The sequence below is a fragment of the Sceloporus occidentalis genome, unplaced genomic scaffold (assembly GCF_023333645.1).
Source record: "Sceloporus occidentalis isolate IW3139 unplaced genomic scaffold, rSceOcc1.0.p SCAF_7, whole genome shotgun sequence".
Lineage (NCBI taxonomy): Eukaryota > Metazoa > Chordata > Lepidosauria > Squamata > Phrynosomatidae > Sceloporus > Sceloporus occidentalis.
Genome location: NW_028316987.1, coordinates 14,189,933 through 14,215,051, shown reverse-complemented (window position 1 = coordinate 14,215,051; position 25,119 = coordinate 14,189,933). Strand labels below are relative to the sequence as shown.

The 25,119-nt window shown below is 41.1% G+C and overlaps 1 protein-coding gene across 2 annotated transcripts in view; it reads right to left on the bottom strand.

Moving 5' to 3' along the window:
- Window positions 1–754: 754 nt before the first annotated feature.
- Window positions 755–25,119, bottom strand: part of LOC149309232 (proto-oncogene Wnt-3) — a 36,036-nt gene continuing 11,671 nt past the window's right edge. For both annotated transcript variants that reach the window (XM_089531204.1, XM_089531205.1), the window contains exons 2-4: window positions 10,054–10,295; window positions 5,218–5,483; window positions 755–1,234 (exon numbers count right to left, since the gene is read on the bottom strand). In XM_089531204.1, coding sequence (XP_089387330.1) covers window positions 755–1,234; window positions 5,218–5,483; window positions 10,054–10,180 — 873 coding nt within the window. In that variant the 5' untranslated portion in view covers window positions 10,181–10,295. The remainder of the gene's footprint in view (window positions 1,235–5,217; window positions 5,484–10,053; window positions 10,296–25,119) is intronic.

Here is a 25,119-nt window from a genome sequence, read left to right as displayed (position 1 = left end):
CTGCATTTTGTAATTTAAAAGCATTTCTCATGCATGAATTATTTCAACAATATTACAAGAACTACAGAAGCTATGCAAGTATTGTCTCCTTATTATTGCCTGTCCTGGGTGCCACTGAAACTAAAAACTTGCTTAGATTTTTTAAGGACAGGAATGCCCATCCCTTCCTTGGCTAGCTCCTAATCTCTTAGGATGTAAAATCTGAGCATTTATTGGTTGCTCTCACCAATTCTTCGTGCAGCCAGTTCATACAACCAATCTCGCAGCTTTGTGTAAAAATTCCTAATCTTTAAGTAACTGATATATATGTGTATGTACCAGGGTGGTTGAACATATGGCCCTCCAGACATGGTTGAATTGCAGCTTCCCTTGTTCCTCACCATTGGCTATGGTGGTTAAGATTCATGTGAGCGGTAGTCCAGTCACACCTAAAACCCCTACCCTAGCATATATATTATGTGACCCATGGAGTGTGGTAGGCAATTGGTTGCACTATCCCCTCCAACCTCCAAATATGCATTGTTTTGTACCTGGCTCTCATTAGTGGGCCTTAGGGTTTTAGTAAAAAAACAAGGAAGGTTGTACAAGCCTGAAATCTGCCTATTCCAGTCTAGAAGAATTGCTGTGGCAATGAAATCTGAAGTAGGAACTTCTCATTTTATATTCTGTAGCTATCAGATTATACCAGGCCTTTTCCCCATTTTACTTCTGTGTTTGTGCCGACTGTCCCTTTGCCCCACACATACCTTTCTGTTTACTTGCAGGTGTGCACATCGTAAACCCGGATGCATTCCTGGCAGCTAACATAACAGCACCAATGGAATATGCAATGGCATTTCTCCTTCCTCTTCTCTGTCCTGGTGTTATGTCCACGGCCGCAGCAGAGCAAATCACACCCATCGATCCCATGTGAAGTGACATTGCACATCCTGTCCCTGGTGCCAAAAGAGCCAGTCTCAGGGTTGGGTTCACAGAAATTGGGTGAGTTCTCATAGTAGACCAAGTCGCGCTCAGTTGGTGGCTTGAAGAGGGCATACTTGGCACGCAATGTTTCCACCCACCCACGAGATTCTCGGTGTTTTTCCACCACCATCTCGGAAGCGCTGTCATATTTGTCCTTCAAATAGTCGCCAATGGCCCGGAAATCCGGCTGGGCCCACCAGCAAGTTTTAACCTCACAACTGCCAGAGAGGCCATGGCACTTGCATTTCAAGTGCATGTGGTCCAAGATAGTCTATCCAGGATAAAACAAAAACATGTCATGTCAGCTTAGATAAATTTAGAGAATTATTCATACAGTCAAGGGTCCTTCCTGAACAGTCTCCATTAGCATTATTTCATCTTCATTGCAACTTACTATGTTAGTGGAAAGAACCTGTTCTTGCTTCATATTCCCCAGTGTTTTTTTTTTAAGACAACAAATTCAAACTAACTGCCAAGCATTAGCCACTCAAAGCATGCAGAGCAGATATTGGAGAAGACAGTAATTTTTTTGGGACAAAAATTCAGAACATTCTAGGCAGTGAGAATGTCAGCTAAAAGACTCTGGGACTGCTAGTCCAAAAAGTAACTTTTCTGACTTCTGTTTCTGAGCCCCTCATAAGGTTGGAGACGTTCCTGCTTGCAGCTAAATGGTGTCAAGGACTGAGTCCATGGCAGATGTAGAGACTGGAGTTTAGGTCTCCGAGATCCAATTCATCTGCATTCATATAAATAAAATTTGCATTCTAAATAGGTGACAGCTTTCTCCCATTTTTGCATCTTGAAACCTTTTCTCTTTCTCTCTCTCTCTCTCTCTCTTTTTTTGCATATGTTCTTGTCAACTGTAGTCTTACTTGAGTTTTGCAACAATGAGAATGATGGACATAGTTTTGAAACTATGGCCTGGTACAGACCAATGCTTTGCGCCAACCTGGGGCCGAAATTAGGGCTAGGTAGGGCTGGGCATCCACACACGCCCAACCCTACTATTAGTGCCTGTGTGCCATCTTGCTGTGCCCTCGCCCGCACAGGGCACATGATGATGATGTCCAAGCGGCGTAATGCCCAAACAATGCCACGCCACGTGAATGTCATGATTACGCACTAGTGCACCAATGGCGCCCCGTGTGGAGGGTCAAAAGAACCTGCCAGGAGCGTGTTCTTTTTAGGCCTCATGAAGGCCGTGCTGTTTGGTTGGCGAGGTCTCCATCTGGGGCAAGAGTGGCGTCTCTTCTAAGAAATTCATATAACTGGAAATTGTTTGTCTTCCCCATGCCAAAATTTCAGACATTTTAAAAATGATTTTGCAACCTAGATTTCATGCAATATCAGTAGTTCACACTGAGGGTTTTTAATCTGTCTGAACATCTTTAATATCACCATCTGATCGTCTGATTGTGGCTGGTGATTTGAAAGCTACTGTAAAAAGTAAAAAAGGCAAGAAGCATTTTTACCTAAGTGCTTTTTAAAAAACCTGGTGTATTACACATTACAAAAATACAACTACCAAATTCAGCTGCAATTCATCAAAATGATGATGATGATTTGTAAGCCTAAGGACAGGGAATTGTCAAATTAACAATTTAATCTAAATGAATTTTTAAAAATAATTTTGCTTTTATACTATGCTTTAGAGCAGTTTGGGTAGAAAGTAATCTGCATCTACTGGTAGAGCCTCTTGAATAATTTGCAGTAGCTTGGGAAGAAGCATTCCTACTTTAGTTTAATGACAGCAGAAGCAAAACCTACGTTATACTCCTGAAATGACTGAAGCTTGGTAAGACTGGGGAGCAGGGGGAGACCATGTGGAAGGATAGGATTATAAACCCCATTGAGTTCTGGTATTCAAGAAGGAAATTCTTAGGCTGAAAAATACTTTAATTCTTAGTCTATGTCTCTTAGACTGGGCATTATAATTATGGCCTTCATCATAATCATCTTCACTATCATCATCAGCTTTCTTTATACAATGGGCCCTTGTTATCTGCTGAGGTTTAGTTCCAGGATTCCCTGTGAATACCAAAATCTATGGATGCTCAAATCCTATTAAATACATTGTAAAATGATGTCTCGTATATAAAATAGCTGAGACTAACTTTCTCATGGCCAAATGATCAAATGATTTGTGGCTCAGCTTTGTAGTCTCTGTCCAGCAACATGTAGGTCTCTGATATAGCTAGATGTTCATATTCCTTTGGAATTAATACTTTCAGTCCATTCCTGTGCAGTCTTATTCAGAAGTAAGTCCCATTTGGATGAGTGGACCTCTCAATGCAGACAAGACCGTTGTCTTTCATTTCCCATGATGACTTAAACTCAGTCTTTGTTAGTACTTAATTGAATGTTGCTGTTAATGTATCCACAATAAAACACTGGTAAAGGTTTTACAAAACTCCTTATGGTCATCTAAGCTGGTGGTTTTTAAAATCTTTTTGTTCTCCAGTACTTTCTCTGCACTCTGCTCTGATAACCAAGATGTATCTATGTATCATTCCCATGCTCCTGGATCTCCTAATTACCTAAATCAAGTTATTATTTCTGAATTTTTATTTGGTGACTCCAACTAGGTTTAATAATGATAAAATTCCATTCAGAAGAAGGATATGGATACAACAGTTTCCTCTGTTAAAACTATCTTTTCCCCTAATCTGTCTCCCTCTACTTGGGCAACCTTTCCTGGTACTCATATGTTCTTTCCTTTAAAAAGTGCTATTTCTGTAGTAAATGATTTTTTTAAAAAAATATTGGATTGGTGTTTAAAGAGAATTCATCTTCATGTATCTCCTTCAATCCCCATTCTTGCTTTCATAATTTCTTCTACTCCCTAATGCCTTTTTAACATGTAAGAACGTATGAAAATGATGACCTAAGCCAAGCTTCGCCAATCTTGTATCCTCCAGATGTTCTGGACTACAAATCCCAGGATTCCTGACCATGATGGAAATTGAAACTGAAAACATTCTGGAAGGGACTAGGCTGGAAAGACTGATTTAACCTCTCAACAATGTCGCCTAAGCATATTTTAAAATTAATTCCCAGGGAAGGAAACAATAAGGACAACAGGAAGCAGAAGGCTTTTTAGAGTTATTCAAGATATCTTGGAAAGCTACATTTTAAAATCCCTCGCCGCATCCCCAACCCTAATTATTTCTCTAATAACAAAATTAAGTTGGTTTAGAATTTACAAAGGAATAGGGCAATTAAGACAAAATGTACTGTTTTGCTTTAAATCATGTTAATATGGAGTTTGCTATTTGATTTAGTTCTTTGGATTTATTACTATATGCCCTTGATGATATAACCGAACAATACTGTTCTCCAATTTGGTGCACCTATCCAGTGTTTTGGACTTCAAGTCCCATCAACATAGTCTTATGGAATTTATTGTCCAAAACATCTAGAGAATGGCAGGCTGGTGAGGGCTGATCTGAAATAAAAAATGGTGCCTCCTTCAAAAATGCAGGCAACAAGTTGTCTCTGAGATGCTTACATAGTCTAGAAAGCAACCCTCCAATTTCAGTATGGTTTAAACTTAATTTTGCTCCAATCAATCAATCAATTGATTCAATCAATTCAATCAATCAGACTAGTCCTTTAGCACACTTATCAGATATATATCTTTAAGCTCCTAAATAATCTACATACAGTCCACCCTTTGTATCCACGGATTCTTTCCCACTGGATTCACGCATCCACAGCTTGAAAATAATTAAATATATATATAAATTCCAAAAAGCAAATCTTGATTTTGCCATTTTGTATAAGGGGCACTATTTTACAACACTATTGTATTTAATGAGACTTGCGCATCCATGGATTTTGGTATCCATAGGGTGGTGGTGGTCCTGAAACCAAACCTCAGTGGATACCAAGGGCCTACTCTATCTTGTCATTTTGTGGTAAACACTAGGAGCAACCAGAGCTTTGGCAGATTTGGAAGCACTTGCTACATACTTCTCCTCTGTTTCTTGGTGGGCCTAAACATTAATGACAAATGGGCTGGGATGTTATAGAATGGCACAGCTTGAGTGGTTGGAACCATTAAGCAGAAAGGGCAGACTCCTTGTACCTAGACTAGCCCATGTTTAGTCCTTTGGTCTGGGACATGTGTCTTGCTCAAATGTTTGGGTTCTCCTTTCTTGCAGTCATTAGGCCAGGAATGCAGACTGAGGGGAGTGGGAGCAAAACTATTATCCTGTGCTTTTCCAGAGGAGGATAAAGAGAGGAACCACTCACTGTTCTTCCAGCTTCATTATTGTGCCTGTTCATGGCTGAGCGGGCATCCGGGCGATTTTCTCGGGCATCGGCAAACTCTCGCGAAACCAGCACTCCAAAGTCAGCATCCTCACTGCAACCACCCCATTTCCATCCTTCACCTGGTGGACCTTTGTGATGTGAGTCACAGCCACAGATGGTAGAAGTGCCTTCAGCACAGGAGCGTGTCACAGCAAATGCCACGCCGGCTGATGCAATGGCATGGACAAAGGCAGATTCTCGGGTGGCTGCAAGTAAAGGGGAGAGAGAGAAAAGTTCAAATTATTTAGGTAGCAGCAAAATAGCTTCTGTCCCATCTTTCACTGCCTATGTAGAGCTATAGCTCTGGTCTTTGAAAACACAAATCAACAGTTCTAAGGGCCCTCTTGTATTCCATCATGATTTTTCAATCAAGGGTAACTATATACTTCTGACTATCATATCTGAATGCTGATGACACCTAGAGGAGTGATGTCCAACTGGTGTGTTGGGACAAATGAGTGTGTATGTGGAGAATTTGTGTAATTCAACCAGACTCTAGAAAAATGATTGCAAAAAGATAATTCATCAATTTTGTTTGGGTTTTTTAAAGAAGCAATTTGTTGCACTTCACAAGTACTGACTGATGTTCCTGATTAGTAACATATTACTTTGTAGTTTTTTAAAAAACCTTAAATTTACTTTTAAAATAACTTTACCATATTTTAAACGGCTCAAAATGACTCAGAATATATTAAGATTACTTGTTACCTGAAATAATGCTGTGTTACGTTACTTCCTGCTCACTATTTTCTTACTTCCAAATTACTGCAATGCTCCTATTTCCAAGCTAAATATCCAATGTGGTGTAGTGGTTTGAACATTGGACTACAACTCTGGAAATCAGGGTTTGATTCCCTGCTGGACCATGGAAACCCACTGGGTGACCTTGGGCAAGTTGCATATTCTCAGTCCCATAAAATCCCATGATAGGTTCACCTTAGGATCACCATAAATCTGAAACAACTGGAAGGCACACAACAACAATAAGCAACAATCTAATCATTAAAAGAGGCTGGCTGTAGTGTCTCTGTATACTTTAGTCTCCCAGTATAGATTCCTTTCAGTCAGCCTTTGGTGGGAGCAAATCCCTCTGCTGTTATTCTGTAACTGGATCATTCAGTCAAAGTGCCAAAACAGAATTAGATGACTGTTTCTTGAAGTTGTATCTGTTGTTACCTGACATTGTTGTATTTTTATTGAGAAAATTGTGGTTGCATTCAGATGTTTCAGTAAACTATGGCTTACTGTGACAGAAACGAGACTTGGTGAACTATGACATTATGTACTTTTCACTTCCAGTGCAGCTTTTGCTTTCATTTCCAATATACCACATGTAAGCCTAACATTCAAAACAGAACTGGAATTAATCTTAGATATGACTTAATAAAATATGACAACTTCTTAACCTATGGATTAAAATTGGCCCCTTTCAGACAAACCATAATTAAGATTAGCCAGTTTGATGGGTTCAGATGACACAACGACCCACAGTCAAGAAAATGGAAATGTAAGTGTTCAGGCTCCTCCTCTTTCTCCTCTACCCCACCAGAGAAGGGGAACACATGAGCCTGAATGATGTTGGCTTGTTCGTCATGATAAACTAGGTTTTATTATTATATCCATTGCAGCCAATATATCCAGCTGCTCAATTATATTAAATATTGCTGTCACCTGCTTTGGGGATTTCCACTGCAAAGCATGATTTTAAGTCTTTCTGCTCAGCTAAGGCAGTGATACAGCAGGAACGCATGCAAACATGCAGAGGTGGTCTCCTCTGATGGAGAAGTTCTTGTGAGCATTACAAACTGTACACATTAACGTGGTTTTGCTGTAAAAGAATAAAGTGCACCTCCAACTGATGTCAGATGTTTTAGAAGTATTGAAATAGTGTAGTTCCCATCTGGGATGCTGTCTTAAAACTGGTCAACCCAGTGTATGGAAATAAATAAATAAATAAATAAAGTTGGTGAGCTGGGAGGTGTCCCAGAATTACTACCTTGAAACCAGTTCAGAAATTTGGGGGAAAGTGGTCTGGGAAAATAAAACACCTCTTCCAAGTCTCTGTATTTCTCTTGTGGCTGAGGAGTTAGGAAACAGGGGCTGGGATTGCCTTCGAGAGATTTCCCAGTTCCCAGAAGGCATCGGAGGGGGCTGGTGGAGGGGGGCAAAGCTTGGGTGGATTAGGGGCTCTTGACAGTGCTTCACTGTAATGGCCTCCGATCCAGACCCCGTTACCTGCTGGGACACTCAATTTGCCATTGTTTGCGGCGTGTCACACTGTATTACCCACATAATGTGGAATGTTTCCGCCAGGCCCAGCAGTACCCACGCTGGCATTCCCTGCGGCCACCCCTTGGCAACGGGGCCCGCGTTCACCCTGCCCTGCCATCCCCCTGCAAGCCCACCAGTCAGGCTCAGAAATCTCTATTGAGACCTCTGATGCTGGTCCTCCCCTCCTGGGCCCAGAGTGGCAAAAGGGCGTGTGAATGGCGCGGGGGTTGTGAAACAGTTCAAGGTCTGGAACGATATCCCTTGCCCTGATGCACAGTGGGGATTGCAGCTTAGCTCTTTTCTCCTGCATATAAGCTCATTTTCTCTCCCTCCCCACCACCCGCACTGCCTTTAAATCTCTTGCGTTTATATCCCAGTCTCCTCTTTTAATGCAAATTTGTCATCTGTGTCACAGCTAAAAAAAAGACGAGGAAAAGGAAAAGAGGGGGGAAAAACACTGCTGGGTTATCACAATGCTGTAGGCCATTTTGCAGCCTGCGGAGCTAGCCTTTCATTTCCCTGAAGGATAGAGGCCCTGGAGATGAAGGTTTTGTTATACGTATTTGTTCCGAGGAAATGTGGTCGGTCCCGCTTAGCCTGATTTGTTTTTATGTTTTCCAAAGTTGGTAGCAGTCTGTGGCTTTTTCAGATCTTTTTTAAACCCAACTCTGAACTCTGAAACACACCTTTAATTTTTTTCATATTCCACCCTCTTCACCTTACTCCATAGGCCTAGCTTTTCCTGATGGGATAAACCAGACTCTGTCTGGGCAGGACCACTTCAGAAGATGAGAAGGGCCTTGCATACTTGAAAATTTCTGCATAGCTCTCCCCAAGCTCCTAGAAAACCTTTTCACCTAGAAAACTAGAGATTCCGAAGAAAGCGTTCTTGCCTATTATTATTTATATTTATAGTGCTGTAAAGGTACACAGCGCTGTACATACAAATGTGTAATTTTGTGAGATATTTAGCCTTCTCTATGCAAGAGCTCTGTTGCAACAACAAGCTACAAATTCCAGTATTCCATAGGATGGAGTCATGACATTAATTCTGTAGTGAAGGTGCAGCCCAAACCTTTTCCTTACATGGCCTTCTTTAAAATAAAAATGATTGTACAGCGAATGTGGTCCATTTTAGATGTATCTCAGTGGTAGGTCATAATAATAACCTGTCAGGGATCTTAAACTCAGTTCAGTTTAAAGATTCAGATCAAAGAACAACTCCTGCTACTTTGCAGCCTTTGCAATTCAGGTAAATGTTTATTTTTGATTAACCTTATGTAACTAAATAAAGCTGCCTCAGACCTCACACCAAAGGAATTGCAGACAGATGTAATCCATATCACCTTGGGTTCCCACTGTTTAATGAACGGATACAAATTACTACGCAGGAATTTACAGAGGTGGGATTGCAACCATATTAAGGCTGTGAGCTTCTTACTGCCATTTCTCCAAAATTCTGGGATGTGTAGTAAATAATCTCCTCACTGGCTGGGCGCATGCCATTTATTTATTAATCATTTTTCAAATGTACATTCTGCTTAACACACAACACCACAGTGTACACTGTAAGAACATACATAAAAGTGCTAGTGATACCATATGAGAAAAGTAATATAAAAGTGCTAGAGATGGAAGTCGTCTGCATTATTTCAGTGCTGTCTAACCCTGTTGTCTGGAATGGTGCCATAAGCAGGTTCTAGGTGGACAAAGCTGAAACACGACAGGGCTACCCAGCTCACCTGCCCAGTGAGGTCAGCTTCCTCATCCATGATCAGGTCATGGATGATCATAGCCTTGCTGTGAACCAGGCTGATATTACACAACAGCAGCAACAGACCAAAGGCCAGTGGGAGAACACTGTTATGCATGGATTGGGAGAAGATAAGGCTTAAGAGGGGAACAGTTTACAACTACCTATATCTCACTATTCTATGATTCTGCCCCTACCTTCACCTGTCACTGAAAGAGAGGCAGCATCTCCACCTTTTCCTTATTAACTCTCTGAGGCAGAGCTTGACTATATACAATGGGTCTTAATCACTTTCCTGTGTCAACTTTTGGAAAACGGTTATCTATACTCATCATAAAGCTAAAATCTATTGTGTGTGTGGGAGAGATAGAACTCAAAGACATAGATATGTTAGTCTGTAGAATTAGTATGTAGAGAGATCTTGTAGCACCTTTGAGACTAACTGAAAAAGAAATTGGCAGCATGAGATTTCATAGACTTTAGTCTACGAAATACATCTGAGGAAGTAGACTGAAGACTACGAAAGTTCATGCTGCCAATTTCTCTCAGTCTCAAAGGTCCTACAAAGTCTCTCTACATACAGATGGGTGCATAGTTATTAAATCTAGCATACTGAAAAGCATTCTCCCCCCATTAAACAGTCTGGCTTATCCTAGCTCCTAGATATGTTTTCAATTTACAATTATTTATATAACAGTTAGTGCATTTAGCATGTATACCTAGACTGTACTCCAACTTGGCATATGCTGTACCTTTATCTAGGACAGGCCCAAAAATGGCCAAGCTGTCATCAATGGTGGTGCAATTCCAACGCCGCCCACGGAACTGGTGTTGGCATTCCTGGATTCCCAGCTTCACACCTTCAGCAACACTGGGCATGATTTCAATGTAGTTACGGCAGAACCGAAGCTGTTTAGGCACTAAGCCAGGAATCGAACCACACAGGATTGGCTGAGACCCCAGCGAAGTATACTGTTGGCCTAATGCAAGGGACCTGCAAAGAGAGAGGAGACACAATCCATAGCTGAAGTTATACTGGGGCACTTGATATGCCCACATTAACAATCTGTAGTCATCCTAAGCGTTTTCTCACAATATGCATCATAAGCTTTGTAGGATTTCTACCACAAAATAAGGTGATTGCCATTCTTTTAGGTTGTATTTAAAAGAAGGATAGGATGAGTTCAGGACACATTGATCTAAGACAGAGCTTGGGAAAAGTTTTGGGGTTTTTTGGGGGGAGGGGGTTGTTTAACCCAAGACATTTACATAAATATAACAATTTTCCAAATCCTTAATGTCTTTTGTATGTGTAATGTTCTGTGTTTCCTGACTTGATGTGCAGACAGTTGCTATGTTTCTGTTATTGTTTCTACACATATTTCTTGTTTTTGTTTTGTGCTTGTGTCAGATTATGCTAGTATGAATAGTATAGATAGGTAGTGGTGGCCCTGTATCATCTATGGGAGCTTCCTTCTTTGTGTTGTTTTCCCACAAAGAGCTGGAAACTGAATGAGCCTGGAAAAGATACTCCTTATGCAGGTTGCTTTGAGATATGTAGAATCTGTAGCAATGAGAAGGGCAGCGAAAATACTCTAACACAAGCCTTATTCCAGGACATGATGCTCTGCATTTAAAGCATTCCAGAACTTTCCAAGAAAATGTTGATCTATTTCTCCCTGATCTGAACCATAGTTTCTTCCCTGCTCCTGAAAACATTTTCAAATGTTTGCAAACTGAAGCCCAATTAATTCTTAATTTTTATTTTCAAAAGTGAAAAAACATGCAATTCCTTTTTTTAGTCTTTCTTGTTCTTATTAGCTGGCATTTATTGGTAACATCTCCTTCAACAAACTTAAGATTTGCCTTCTTCTTCCCACTCACAATAACCCTGAAAGGAAATAATTTCTCTAAAGCCAGCCAGTGGAGACTTGAACCTGATCTCCCAAGTTTCAGTCCAACACCTATCATCACTTGCGCTTCTGCACTACAATGTATACATTGTACTTACAAAATTTCATTTAGAAAGAAAGGTTCCTCTCCATGAGATTTTTGCATTCTATAATTGACAGGAAGAGGAAGAGAGGAAATAGAAAGGCCTGGGTAGTAAGGGATAAGTATGGGGAGATGCTCTTACATTCATTTACATTTAAGTCTGGGAGAAAGGATTAAGATCTTAAACCAAAGGATAGATTTTGAGAACAAGACTAAAGCGAAGGAGATACGTATTCAGGAAGAGAGTTTCCTAAGTAGCCATAGAGAATGTTTGATGTCATGTTCCATATGAAAAATGTATACAGTGCGCCCTTGCTTTATGCGGGGGATCCCGCATAATAAAAAATATTATTTTATTGAAAATAATGGGGCTTGTGCATGTTGCGCGGCATGGCACGCACACCATTGTTACTTCTGTTGCGTGTCTTTCAGCGTAAGCTGAAAGCTGCATAAGAGGTGACTGCACATGATGCAGGCACACTGTATTTTATCTTCTGCTCCTGAACAGCTTATATGACTCTTTTCACTATAGAAAAGTCATAGGAACATTATAGGAATGTTGCTTGCTGACTTCCAGAGGAATCAAATGCTAGTTTTAATAAAAGAGCTAGTGTTTCTTTCAGTTACACCACCTTTACAGCTACATTTGGTGAAGGCACAAGGCAAGGCCTTCTCAGTGGGTATCCCTAAACTCTGGAACTTTCTTCCAAGTGAGATTAGGTTGCCCTCTTTCTAAATGCACTGCTACCTGCAAGCAAAGATTTTTTTCCAAGCAACTTCTGGAAACGGACTGGTTGCTGAAGAAGAGAATTTATAAGGGGATCCAGTAATTTTGCTAGATTTAAACTGTTTCTTGATGCAGTTGTTTAATTGTGTTTTAATATTATAATTTAATGTGTTTTTAACTGCATCTATTTCTTCAATCATGTTTTCCCCCCATATTGGGAAAAAAGCAGGATATTAAAAAAATCTGTATGTGGGTGGTGCATATTACATTTGCAAGCCGTCAATTCTGCAATTTATTTCTAGAAACCTAATCTGGATATAGGATGGATGATTTTATTATCTGGAGTCTAATTCTGTTAGTGCATTTATACCGGCTGTTGGGGAGAGAAATATTCTGTCGTTTTAATATTGTTGTTTAGCAAGCTCTACAACTCGGGGAGGGGGAACTCAGATTGTTCGTTCAAAGTGGTGTTGGCCTGTTGTATCACTGGAGAGACAATACAGTGGACCCTTGTTATACGCTGGGGTTTGGTTCTAAGATCCCCCGTGTATAACAAAATCCATGTATGCTCAAGTCCCATTAAATATAATGACACAGCAAAATGGTGTCCCTAATAAAAAATGGAAAATCAAGGTAAATTTATACTTTTTTGGAACATTTTCAAACCGTGTATGCTTGAATCCGTGTATAAAAAATTCGTGTATAAGAAGGGCCGACTGTATTGGTATAGTGGCCTGACTGTTGGACTAGGACTCTAGGAGACCAAGGTTTGAATCCCTATTCAGCCATGGCAACACACTGAGAGACCTTAGGCAAGCTTTCTCAGCCTCAGAGAAAGGCAAGGGCAAACCCCCTCTGACCAAATCTTGCCAATAAAAAAACTATGGCAGGGTTGCTATAAGTCAAAGTCAACCTGCAGGCACATAACAAGAAGAACACTGAATCAGTTGGTGAATGGTAAAGCAGTCTTTATGTAAATCTCTCTGAGTCATATGATCTAGATTAGTTGGGACTATCTGTTTGATTTTGACCCTGTTGCTCTCCAAATCCAGCAAGCTGGCAGGAGGCTGATACAAGTTGTATTCCAATCCACTTGGAGCAAAGTAAAGTTGTGATGAGTACAAATCTGGGAGATTTCCAGCTGTGGTCAGATTTGCACACAGTTCCACTTCTCTGCCTTCTGAACCACACTGCTTCACACCCATCTATTAAATCTAGGGGAGTGGCACATGTTGTAAAAACATGAAGCAATTATATCACCTTATTTATTTATGTTCCATGCTGAATTTAGACACGGTGTAAAGATCAAAGCAGTAGCTCTTTTCCAGAGTGATTGAGTCTGTCATCCAAAATCTTCTCCACTTCAGTGCCTTCCGACTGTCCTGGGTGGCAGTTTTGAATATCCTGGCAACATACTCATTTTGAGCTGCTTCCAGAGGAATCAAATGCTAGTGACTGCAGAGAGTTTGGCTCCAAGAAACATCTGTTGTATCTTTGGGTTGTCCAGGTCACATGTGTTACCTGAATCAGGCACTGTACAGAGAGATCCTGGAGTGTGTGCTCCCTGCTTTTTCTTCCCAGATACAGTTCTGGTATTGCCTTCCCATGCTATACTTTTATATTGTCCATTATAACTGTTCAGGAACTGAGGCTGGTCTAGAATGCACCAGCTAGCTCCTGACTAAGGACCATGTTTCTTTTTCTCAAAGAGATCCACTGCTTGTCAGTTGGCTGCCCTAGTAGCCCAGTGGTTAAATGCCACTACTGCAGCCACAATATTATGAATTTGAACCCGCAGGGCTCTAGATTGACTCAGCCTTCCATCTTTCCATAGGTTGGTAAAATGAGTACCCAGCTTGTTGAGGGCAATTGCTAACACATTGTAATCTGCTTAGAAGGTGCTTAGTTCACTATGAAGTGGTATAGAAATGTAAAGTGCTTGCTTGCTTTTGAGCACAACTCAGAGAGCTGGGTTTAACCTTTAAAATTCCCATTTAAATTAAAATATCTCCTACCCATGACTATTGGCTGGGGTATGGTGGATGCACATGGGATCAAGGACCTTGGCTGCTTTAGGGTCAGTTACTGTTTTGTACAGAGCATGGGAAAAAATACTTTTCAGAATAAACTCCCAGATTCCTCCAGTCAGATTCTGGTAGTTATGGCCCCAAACCCTAATTTTTCAAGATCACATTTGTACTGAGTACAATGTTAAACACTAGAAGTTGCCCTGCTAGGTGTTTGGCTACAATTAATACCTGCTTCTACATACAATGCAAATAGAAAACAGGCAAAGTCTTCTGTAATATCTGTCATGTTGCTGGCTGGTCAGTTTCCTAGTCCAGGGAGCTATCCAAGAAAAGGTGCTGAACCTGTGTTTTCGGAACCTAGGAAGCCACCTGCAGGAAGTTTTGGTTGGCCCAAGAAAGTATGAAATCTGAGTTGGGTATGATCCTCCCTGTTTTAAGTATATTGATTTAAATTCCTGGTTCAATCTCTCTGTAGCTGGGATGGGAATCGTGTAATCCTTCAGATGTTGGACTAGACTACAACTTTAAACATTCCTTCCCACTGGCTGTGTTTGGTGGGGCTGTTGGGATTTGCAGCCCAACAACACTTGCAGGTCTATATGACTCTTTTCCTGATCTAAAGCACTCATGGGGTGGATAACAGCAATTGCATGTTGTCAGATTTGAAACAGTAAAACCTTGCTGATCTCCTGTAGGTCACCTAGAGATCTTGTTGTAGACTTTATTCTGTCTTCTATACATTCCTGCTTTCACTGTGTAATCTTCTATTTCCTTCTCTCCCTTTCTTTCTCTGTGGCCATGGAATAGTGAACACTACCAGATGCTGTGATAAATAGCTAATACATCACACCAGCACAAAAGAACACCATTAGGTTTAGCCACCACTGTTAAAATCAATGGATTGCTCATTTCTGATCTCCTTGATGTATAGTTTGTTAATATCAGTTATTTAATGTCTCCTGATTTCCTGGATTCTGCCCTAGGTCTACTCAGTAATGCCACAGAGATAGCAGGTAACCTCTGTTCTAGATGCCCCCCTTTATATGGACCATAGAATCACAAAGTTTGAATGAAGCACAAGGGTCATCTCATTCAGTCACTCCCACCATCTCATGCTCAAAGGGACCTTCGATCTGTAGTCCACAAGCTCCTTATCCTTCAGTTTGTATAAACGAACAGACTGCAATGTATCATGTGGACAAAGTAGATGCAAATCCAGAAAGACACCTGTACAGCAAAGTGTTTCCAGATAACTGTTTAATGGAAATGAAAGTTAAAATGACCCGTCCATCTACAAACTGGTTCCTAGGCCCAAGTATGGCTTTAAGCTCCATTGCACAAGAGTCATAGTAGTTCCTAAAGTCATCCCAATTAAGTTATTATTGGATAAAACTCCAGGTCTGTAATTTTTCTTTGGGTCCTGAGGAAAGCAGAGGGCAAAGCAGGAACAAATGGGGATTCGGCTTTCATAAGGAAAAAACTCTGCTGTGTCAAGGCAGAATCCACCACAGATCAGCATGAATAGCTGAAGTCAGGTTGGATACATACTTAAATGGAAGAGATTGATATTAATCACGATTAACATAAGCACCGCTAATTTAAATGACTACATCAGCATTGAATCCATTGAGTTCAAACAGATGATAATTTTAGCACACGGTGATCCAGATGGTCAAATTACCTAGGGCAAGAAAATTCTTTACCATAGGAGTTTGGTTGCCCACATGGGCTCAATATATCAAATGCATTCACTGTTCAGCACTGCAGAGATGGTTCATATTTTTAGTTGAGACAAGTCACTGAATGATGGCATATTGTCCAAAGCCTGTGCATTGCACATACAAATCAAATATCACAAGGTCACAACGCTCCCTTTTTTGGTACAAAACAAACTGATTAAATTGACTAAAAATATTTTGTGACTGATGTGACTGGGGGTCTGTAGCAATTTCAAAGACAGCCCCCTCCCTTTGTGAACATGGACAAGCTCCCACACTGGTGGGTCAGCTTAGGTTTGGTGTTGGCACTGGGATGGTAGGAGCTCTTCCCAGAACTATAGTTAGTCCCATTTCAGGCTGAAGAGATGGGAAACTGAGCATCCCTTCTCCCTTTTACACACCCAGCATGACTGAAGTCAGGGTTTTAGAGACGGCAGTGTCCATGAACCACCACCACAGTCTGAGGTGCATGGTGCACGGTAGATAGTATAAAATCTTGGGGAAAGTGAAGAGGAACCTACAGCCTGTCTCTTTCCAGGAGATTCTTTTCTTGATAGCAAGACAGTACAAAAAAATCTGGATAAGGCCACCAGGCTCAAAGGGCCATGGAACATTTGCCCTGCTGCTAATAAGTTTTGTTTCCCATTGAGTTCTGTGTCAGGAAGAGTTTCCTCTTCATGACTGGAGAAATTTCCTCTCTGTCTCTGAGATAAACAACAACTGCATCTTTCAGAGCTGTGATGTTGACTGGTGCTGCAGGGTTGACTTTCCCTCCTAATTCCCTCCATGGAGCTTATTCATAACAGGGTTTTCACTGATCCCCACATTTGCGGTCAAGAAGGAATTTTTCCATCCACATCAATGTTGGCAGCTAGCTTTCATGTGCTGGCAATAAGGGGTTAACTCTGTCTGTGTGTCTCTAGATCTGTCTATCTGTCTGGCCAGCTAAAAGAAATGACTTGCAAACATTACAGAGCTATAAAACCAAACAGTAGGCAGAAGCAACAGAAACAGGCAAGATTATTTAATGCTCTAAGATGATCAATAGATCTCTCATAAAATCTTTCTGCCTTCTGGTTGAAGTGGGAGAGTTCCTCAAATTAATTTCAAGATTGGCTCATGTAAACTTTACTACAGTTCCCAGATTGCTTCTCCCCCGCCCTGTTTAAAGCTTCCTGATGGAAAATGCCATGCGCGCACACATTTTTTTTAATAAAAAAGAAAAATCACAGCGCAAAAAGGAATCTTGATGCGATTGCATGAGCAGATCAAGATTTCTTTTTGCACTGTGGTTTAATCAATGCGCACACGTGCTGATGCCCATCAGAAAGCTGGCAAGGGGGGGAATCCAGCGGAAAAGAGAACCAACTTGGTAAGTGCAGAGATTGGAACAAAGTCCATAAAGAAGAAACAAGGAGAGTGGGTTGCTAATGGGGAAGCAATGTCCCGGAAATACAGCCAAGGCATTTGGACACAGTTCGAACATCGGCAGAGAAATTTTGAGTGAAACCTTCACAAGGCATCTTACATGAAACAAGAACATCCCACCATTCTCTAAAATTTTGGAGTACTTTCACTACAAAGGCAAGTCAGACAGGAGGAGTGTCCGACAGCAGTTCAGCATCTTACGTCCCAAGGACTTTCTAAAGCTTTCTTCCTTGTGATCCTTTATTTCACTCCTGCTGTGAGTGCTCCTTATCAAAAGGGCAACCACAGACATTAGTGGCATGCTTAACCCCACTGGGCTGTTTCCCTGGCTACCGTATTAGAAGATACTTATGGCCCCTTCTCCATGGGGTGGGGGGCTTCTCCCATAGAAGCCACAATAGAGTCAGCTCACCGTGTAAGCCACGCGGAAGTCCCCAGTGCATGTGTACACACTAGAAGGGAAAAGGCTCCTGAAGCAGGCATGAGTTGGGTCTCTTTCAAAAATTGACAAAGGTGAACTTTCAGACTCCCAAGCAAAATTAGGAACAATCCCTGTTGCACCCAGCAGGACTTGCTTTTGGGCGAATGGACATAAGATGGGATTGCTAGCTGTCTTTCCCTGTTCCCCAGTCCTCCTGTCACATTGAGAGTGCATAAAAACATGTATGGAGCCAGTGCAGTGTAGTGGATTGAATGTTGGACTATGACTGTAGAGATGGGTTTTATTCCCAGTTCAGCCATAAAACCCACTCGGTGATCTTGGACAAGTCACATTCTCTCAGACCTCAGCGGAGGGCAATGGCAAACCTCCTCTAAACAAATTTGCCAAGAAAACCCCATGATAGGTTCGTCTTAGACCTGAAGAGACACAACAACAAACTTGTGCGAGTTGGATTCTACATCATCAGATGCATGAAATATTATTTTTATTTAGTAGGTTGGCATAAAACAGGCATGATGTTCTCTGAAAGTTGCTGAGGATTTCCTTAGGAGTAACATGGGGAGATGATGTTAGCAGGGTGTTGGGCCACAGCAAGTAATTAGGGGATGCTAACCCCTGTTTCTCTCCTTGATTTTGGAAGACATTAATCCTGGGGGCCACCTTATGTTGGGCAGAGCTTAGAAATGTTACTGAACTCCCAAAATTCCACAGGCATCACAGGCACTGGGCTATGTTGGCTAGGGATTCTGAGTGCTTTGGTCCCCAAACTTTTCAGCGTCTAAAATTAAGTCAAATCAGGGCTGCAAGTTGGCCACCACTCTTATTGTAAACAGAAGGTTTCCAGGGGCACAGGCGGTGACAATTCAGTTAAACGTTAAAGGCATATATGCTTGGCACTGAAATTGACCGCATGTTAAGCCTTACGGAACCCCTCAACCCACACTGCTATCCTTGTTTCATGAGCATGGTCCTTCAAATGATTGTAATAAAGACACCAGATCCTAGCTGGTCTTGGAAGCTAAGCAAGGTGAGCCCTGGTTAGTACTTGGATGGGACAGCACCAACTAATACCAGGTGTTGTAGGCTGTATTTCAGAGGAAGGAACAGGCAAAATCACCTCTGAGTCTTCCTTGTCTAAGAAAAACCTATGAAATTCATGGGAGTCACCATAAAAGTCAACAGGAAATTGAAGACACATACATGCACACTTGCAAATAGGATCTCAGTTGTGGATCATGGACCTTTCCAGTGGAAATTTTCCACTCTAAGCATTCCCTCAACTACAAAACCAACAAAGAGGTAATCAGCCAAATCTTGGGAGTTTGCTGGCAAGTCAGAAAGGTTTCCCCATATAGAACAAGAGGTGCAGTCAACTCTGAAAGGCTCATCCCCATAGGGCACCCTGCACAGTCGCTTGTCTGAATGTTGGCAAGCTTCCCTGCCCCAGGGAAGCGATTAGGTGGAGATAATTGCTCTTTTACTGGCTGCTTGCTTTGTTGTCATTACCTCTGGAGGGAACCTGACTTGGGGGCAAGAAGCAGCAGCTTATTTTTAGCATCTAGGGAAGGTAAAAGTTGGCATCGGTTCCACTTGGTGCCTCTTGCCAAAGCAAAGATGTCTTCCAAGTTAGGTAACCGAGTCCCAGTCATATCAATTGTTACCTTGGAGCTGGAACAATTTTGAATGCTCTAAGTCTATGGTAAGCTCCAAAGACATAATGGGGTAAGTGGGTGGGGGGACTCAGAAGATACTTGAGTATCAGGGAGGCTGATCATACCATTTTGGTTGATGATAAAGGAAACAGCCCAAGGGTGTATCAACTATAACTTCCTGTGGTGACCATCTCAGATGTCAGTGCAAGGAGCAGGGATAGATTTCAGCAGGAGGAATGTAATAGCATCAACCCACTTTTTCTTTCCAAGCAAAGAGTTTTGTATTTTTAGGATGTAGCACAATTGTTGTTGCTGTCTTGTGCCTTCAAGTCATTTCTGACTTATGGCAACCCTAAGGCAACCTATCACAGGGTTTTCTTGGCAAGATTGGTTTGGGGGCAGGGGGTTGCCTTCCTCTAAGGCTGAGAGAGTGTGACTTGTCCAAGGCCACCCAGTTTCTGTGTCCAAGAGAGATTCGACCCCTGGTCTCCCAGTGTCTTAGTCCAACACTCAAACCACTACACCATACTAGTTACACAGGTCAATATAACTTGCAGGCTCCCAAACTGTAATCTATGCAGGTGGCCCTAAAAATAGATTACTTTTAATCAAAAACATACAGTACTCAGAAATTTCTAGTCAGTGACTATATTGAATCATAGAATCATAGATTTGGAAGACACCACAAGGACCATCTAGTCCAACCCCTGCCATGCAGGAACTCTCAATCAAAGCATCCCCGACAGATGGCCATCCAGCCTCTGTTTAAAGACTTCCAAGGAGGGAGACTCCACCACACTCCAAGGGATAGGAGATTCTGAGAAATGAAGACCCTATAGGAGGTAACTCTTCCAAGCTTTAGTCTTAATCCAGTGTGAGAATGTCTCAAGTGGACATTTGCTTGGTGTTATGACTGTACGATTTGGAGTAGCCAAATATTTGAAGGTCTATCATGCTTCCTAGTACATATATTGGTAAAATGTTTGTGTGGGGAAGACTCTTTTTATTTGTTCAAAAGGGAAGCATTGTGCTGGTGTTTAGTCACTGCAGACACAAATCTTATTTCGGCATGCAAATCCTCAGGTATTTCTTTAGTTTTATGTACATTAGCAATTAGTAGCTAATAGCTACTGTATTGTAATATTACCTTGATCTTTGCAATGGCCATTGGCCAAAAGCAAGAAAGAGAGATTCAATCCTGTTGCTCTTTCCTACATTAGCAATTAGTAGCATAAACCCAGCATGTTTGTTAGTGATGGCACAAAAATTAACACATTGGGACAGACAACAGGCTGGGAAAGTTACTTTTTGGGCTACAAACCCAATATCCCTGAGCAGCAAGACCTATCAGCATTTTGAAGTCCTGGCTGTGGGCCCGTACAGACAGGCCAAAATAAAGCTGCTTTGGGTCACTTTGGAGGTATGCTGTTTAAATGACACATGCATCTTAAGAGGCCAGAAGCTGTGCCAAAGCTGCACTCCAGTCCTTAGGACTGGAGCGTGGCTTTAGTGTGGCTTCTGGCCTCTTAGGATGCATGAATCATTTAAACAGCATACCTCCAAAGTGACCCGAAGCAGCTTTATTTTGGCCTGTCTGTATGGGCTCATGTGCTAGCTTTTCTTAGAAAAGACAATGTCTATGTTGTTGTGCCTGAATGCTAATGACACTCCCAAATAGAGAAGACCTATTGAATCAGTGAGGTTTAGATAAGACTTTATTCACTATGAGTCTGCTCTAGTAGCAACTACCAACAGGATTCAGGCCTAGGTATGTCATCTAGAGTGGCCAAAACTTTATTTGAGTTTATATAGTTTATAGGCATATTGGCAGTTAGTGGCATGATGTAAGCAGTAATGCCAAAAGAGGTGTCCTCTATTTAAAAAGCTGTCCTGTTCAATTCTGGTTTAAAGATGAAGAACCTTAAGAAGGCAGATCGGAGGCCTTGTAGTTGCCTATCAGCGGTGAACAAGGTAACAGGAGATGAAGCAGGCCAATGGGCCAACTGGTCACATTATTTTACCCTCACATTAACTCTGTCCATATTCTGATTTTTTTTATTCAGAAAATTAAATAAAATCACCTTTCTTCATTAAAATATTAACCCAATGTAATTTAAGATATGTGAGAAAAATTACAATGAATATACATTTTATACATCTTAAAAAATATTGCTTATTTAAAACATTCAGAACATCATATAATCTCATAGCAGTTCAATCAATAGCTAATGCACAGTGTCACTGTACAACAGTAGAGCAAGATGTTGAGCACTCCTTAATCCCAGTTTACTTACAAACAAAGACCAAATTATATCATTAAATCAAGCCCAGGATCTAGTTTGGGATTTTCTGCAGGATTTTCAAAGGCTGTCTTTCAAGTCATTTCTGGCCTAGCAGGGCAACCCTAAGGCTTGCCTTAGAGGTCTTCTTGGCAGAATGTGTTCAGAGTGTGACTTGCCCAAAGTCACCCAATGAGTTTGCATAGCTGAGCAGGGATTTGAACCTTGGTCCCCCAGTGTCCTAGTCCAGCACCATACTGGCTCTCATGTTTTTCTTATATCAGATCTGAAATAAAAATTGGCTAAAAGCCGCTACCTTGAAATGCACAGGAGGCATACAGCTTGCCTAAAAACTAGTTCACCTCTCTTTTATTCTTAAACCAAAATCAGTGGAAGAAGGTTTGGGGTTTCTTTGTCTATTCTATATCTACCTTCAATCTCCCAAACCTCTCCAGAGGCTCCTGAGCAGAGTGGAATGGGGCAAGAAGAGAAAAAGGAATGGTTCTTTCCCATGAATTTCCTCCATTGTTTTTATTATATATATTATATATATCAAATCAACTTATGGCAACCCTATGAATGCTAACTCTCCAAGGGCTTGTCTATGTGATGAAAATACTCCTCATTCTATTTGAATAGAATGTGATCCCTCAGATGCAATTTGGAGGAATTTGGCCTTTCTGTGGGGTGCATGTGAATAACTCCTCAGATTCCCTAGAAAAAGGAATCACAATTTTTACCAGAGCATCTGTGTGTATTCATGAGGATCTGCATTATCGAACATATGGCTGTCTGTCCATGTCACATGGATTAGCATGGATTCACATGGCTGTGCATTTTTGGCAGAGGGAGGGCAAATAGATGCAGATTTGCATAGAGAGGCGAATACAATTAAGTGTTGATGCAAATGTGCAATAATTTGCTGCAGTTCACGTAATAATATGTAGACTAGCCCTAAATCACCCTGTTATCAATAGCCCTGCTCAGGTCTTGAAAACTCAAGGCTGCGGCTTACTTGACTGAGTCTATCCACCTATAATGCAGTCTTCTATTGTTCCTACTGCCGTCTACCTTACCATGCATTATTGTCTTTTCTAATGAGTCATATCTTTTTATGATACGTCCAAAGTACAACAGTCTCAGTTTGGTCATCTTGGCTTCTAGGGACATGATGGATTTGCTCTTGCACCCATTTATTGGCCCGTTTAGTAGTCCACAGCATCTTTGGAACTCCTCTCCAGCACCACATTTCAAATGAATTGATTCTCTTCCTATCAGCTTTCTTCACAGTCCAGCTTTCACAACCATACATAGAAATAAGAAATACGGTGGCACGGACAATATTGACTTTAGTATTTAGTGATATATCTTTACAGTTGCTTCTTCCATTAACATATCTTAGAATTCCAGACTGATGTGGGGCAATTCTCCCTCTCAGAGCTTGCTACTTGTCACCCCACTTTGTCTAGGAGCCCCCAACCCCTCCGTGGAAGTTTTCCATGTGGATGGGTGGGACTGCTAGATGAAGGGGTGTGTGTGAGAAAAGGAACTTTCCCTTCCATTAACATTCTTAGTTCTATTTGTATCAGGATTCAGTCATTTTGCAGAGGATCTAAGGATCTGCAACATGCTTTGGTTCATTTAATTCCGTTGCACATTTACCAGTTATCTTGCTTGCTGTCTTAGTAAATGAATGTTCCTTAGGTTTCCTAAACATATTGTAGTGGTGATCATGAATCAAAAGCAGGTTCTAAATGGATCTCTCAAAAGCAGTCTGCAAAGATAATTCCTAATATGGATAAGTCAACCAACCTGAAGGCTCCAGATCCCATCTGATCTTGGAAGCTAAGCAGGGTCAGCCCTAGTTAGTACTTGGAAGAAGGACTACCAAGGAATATCAGGTGCTGTAAGCTATATTTCAGAGGGAGGCCATGGCGAACTTCCTACAAGTATTCTTTGTGTAAGAAAACCCTATGAAATTCATGGGTTGTCAGAGGTTGAAGGGTGATTTGTAGGTACAGGCATATACATTCACACTGATGAATTCAGGCAGTAAATTCAGCAGGTCTGAGAAACCTTTTTTTTTAAAGCTTAAAGTCTAAAAATCTAAATTCCAGGAGGCAATAGTTTTATAGAATAATCAGGTTTGGGAAACCTGAAAAATCTAAAATCTAAAAATGTAGGTTTCAAAATGCAATAATTTCATAGAGAAGTCAATTTCCTCTAGTGTATCTGTTCAACTGAAATAATAATAATAATAATAATAATAATAATAATAATAATAATATAAAAATAAGATGCTTCTGTATTGCCCGGCTCTAGCCACCAGTTTTTCTGCTTTGTTTCTGTTTCCCCTTTTATTTTCATTTTGGAGTTTGTGTTTTTCTTTCTTGCTCATTGTTATGGAAGCAAGAAAGTAATAGCAATAGCAAGCACATTTCTATATTGCTTATCAGTGCACTTAAGCATTCCCTAAGTGGTTTACAATGCGTAAGCTAATTGCCCCCAACAAGTTGGATACTCGTTTTAGCAACCTACAGAAAAATACCAGGCTGAGTCGAGCCTGAGTCCCTGGTTGGTATTGAACTCATAACCTTGTGGTTTGTGAGTGAGTGGCTGCAGTACAGGCATTTAACCCACCAGGGCTTCTGTAAGGACAAGAAGGAACAGGTTTAAACATTTTTCAAAAGTCTTGTCATCTTTTATCAGATCAGCCTGGAGTTTTTATGTCGGAGACTCATCTGACTGTGCTCGGTTCCCTTACTGTACACGGACAGTTCACATTCCACAAACTTTGGTCAACTCCAACTGCACCTCCCCAGCCAGACAGTCCTTTACTCACTTTCAAAGAATATATTTCAAGTATTGCCATCAGCAGGAAGCTGCAGCCGCTCACACTTACCAATGCAAAATATGTGTTAGCAAGCACCTGTTTTTACATTTATACACCGACTTTGCAAATGTATAGTTACAGTGCAATCCTATACATGTCTAGCACTTCAAAGTAAGTCTGATTGATTTCAATGGGACAGTCTCAGGTAAGGATGATGGAGATACAGGACTCAAGACTTAACATATAAAGTGCCTCCAAAGAAGATTGCCTTTTAAGACTGAAGCAGTCTTGGAGAATCTAATTTTTTTTTATCCTTATGCATAAATTTGCATGTGAAAACTATTATTTTGATAACTGTTAATTTCTGGTTTCTGAACTTTAAAAAAAATATATGTCGATTACACAGAGAGCAGCCAGCTATATAAAGCAAGTACAAAGGAGCCTATACAAGACATCTAAAAATACACAAAGAACTAAAGGTGCTGCAAAACAGTTCCATCATAACATGTCACTGCATGGCACATACAAGTGAATCAAGTCTCATGCTGGTTACCACCTATGAACAACTGGTTTATCAGAACTATAATGGGGACAAATCGTCCTATGCAGCTGTGGGATCAGTTGGACTCCAAACTTGAATGAAGTTCAACTACCATTATCTTCCAGCCTGAAACACATTCGGTGCAACTTCATGCTAGCAAACTGTTTAAGACT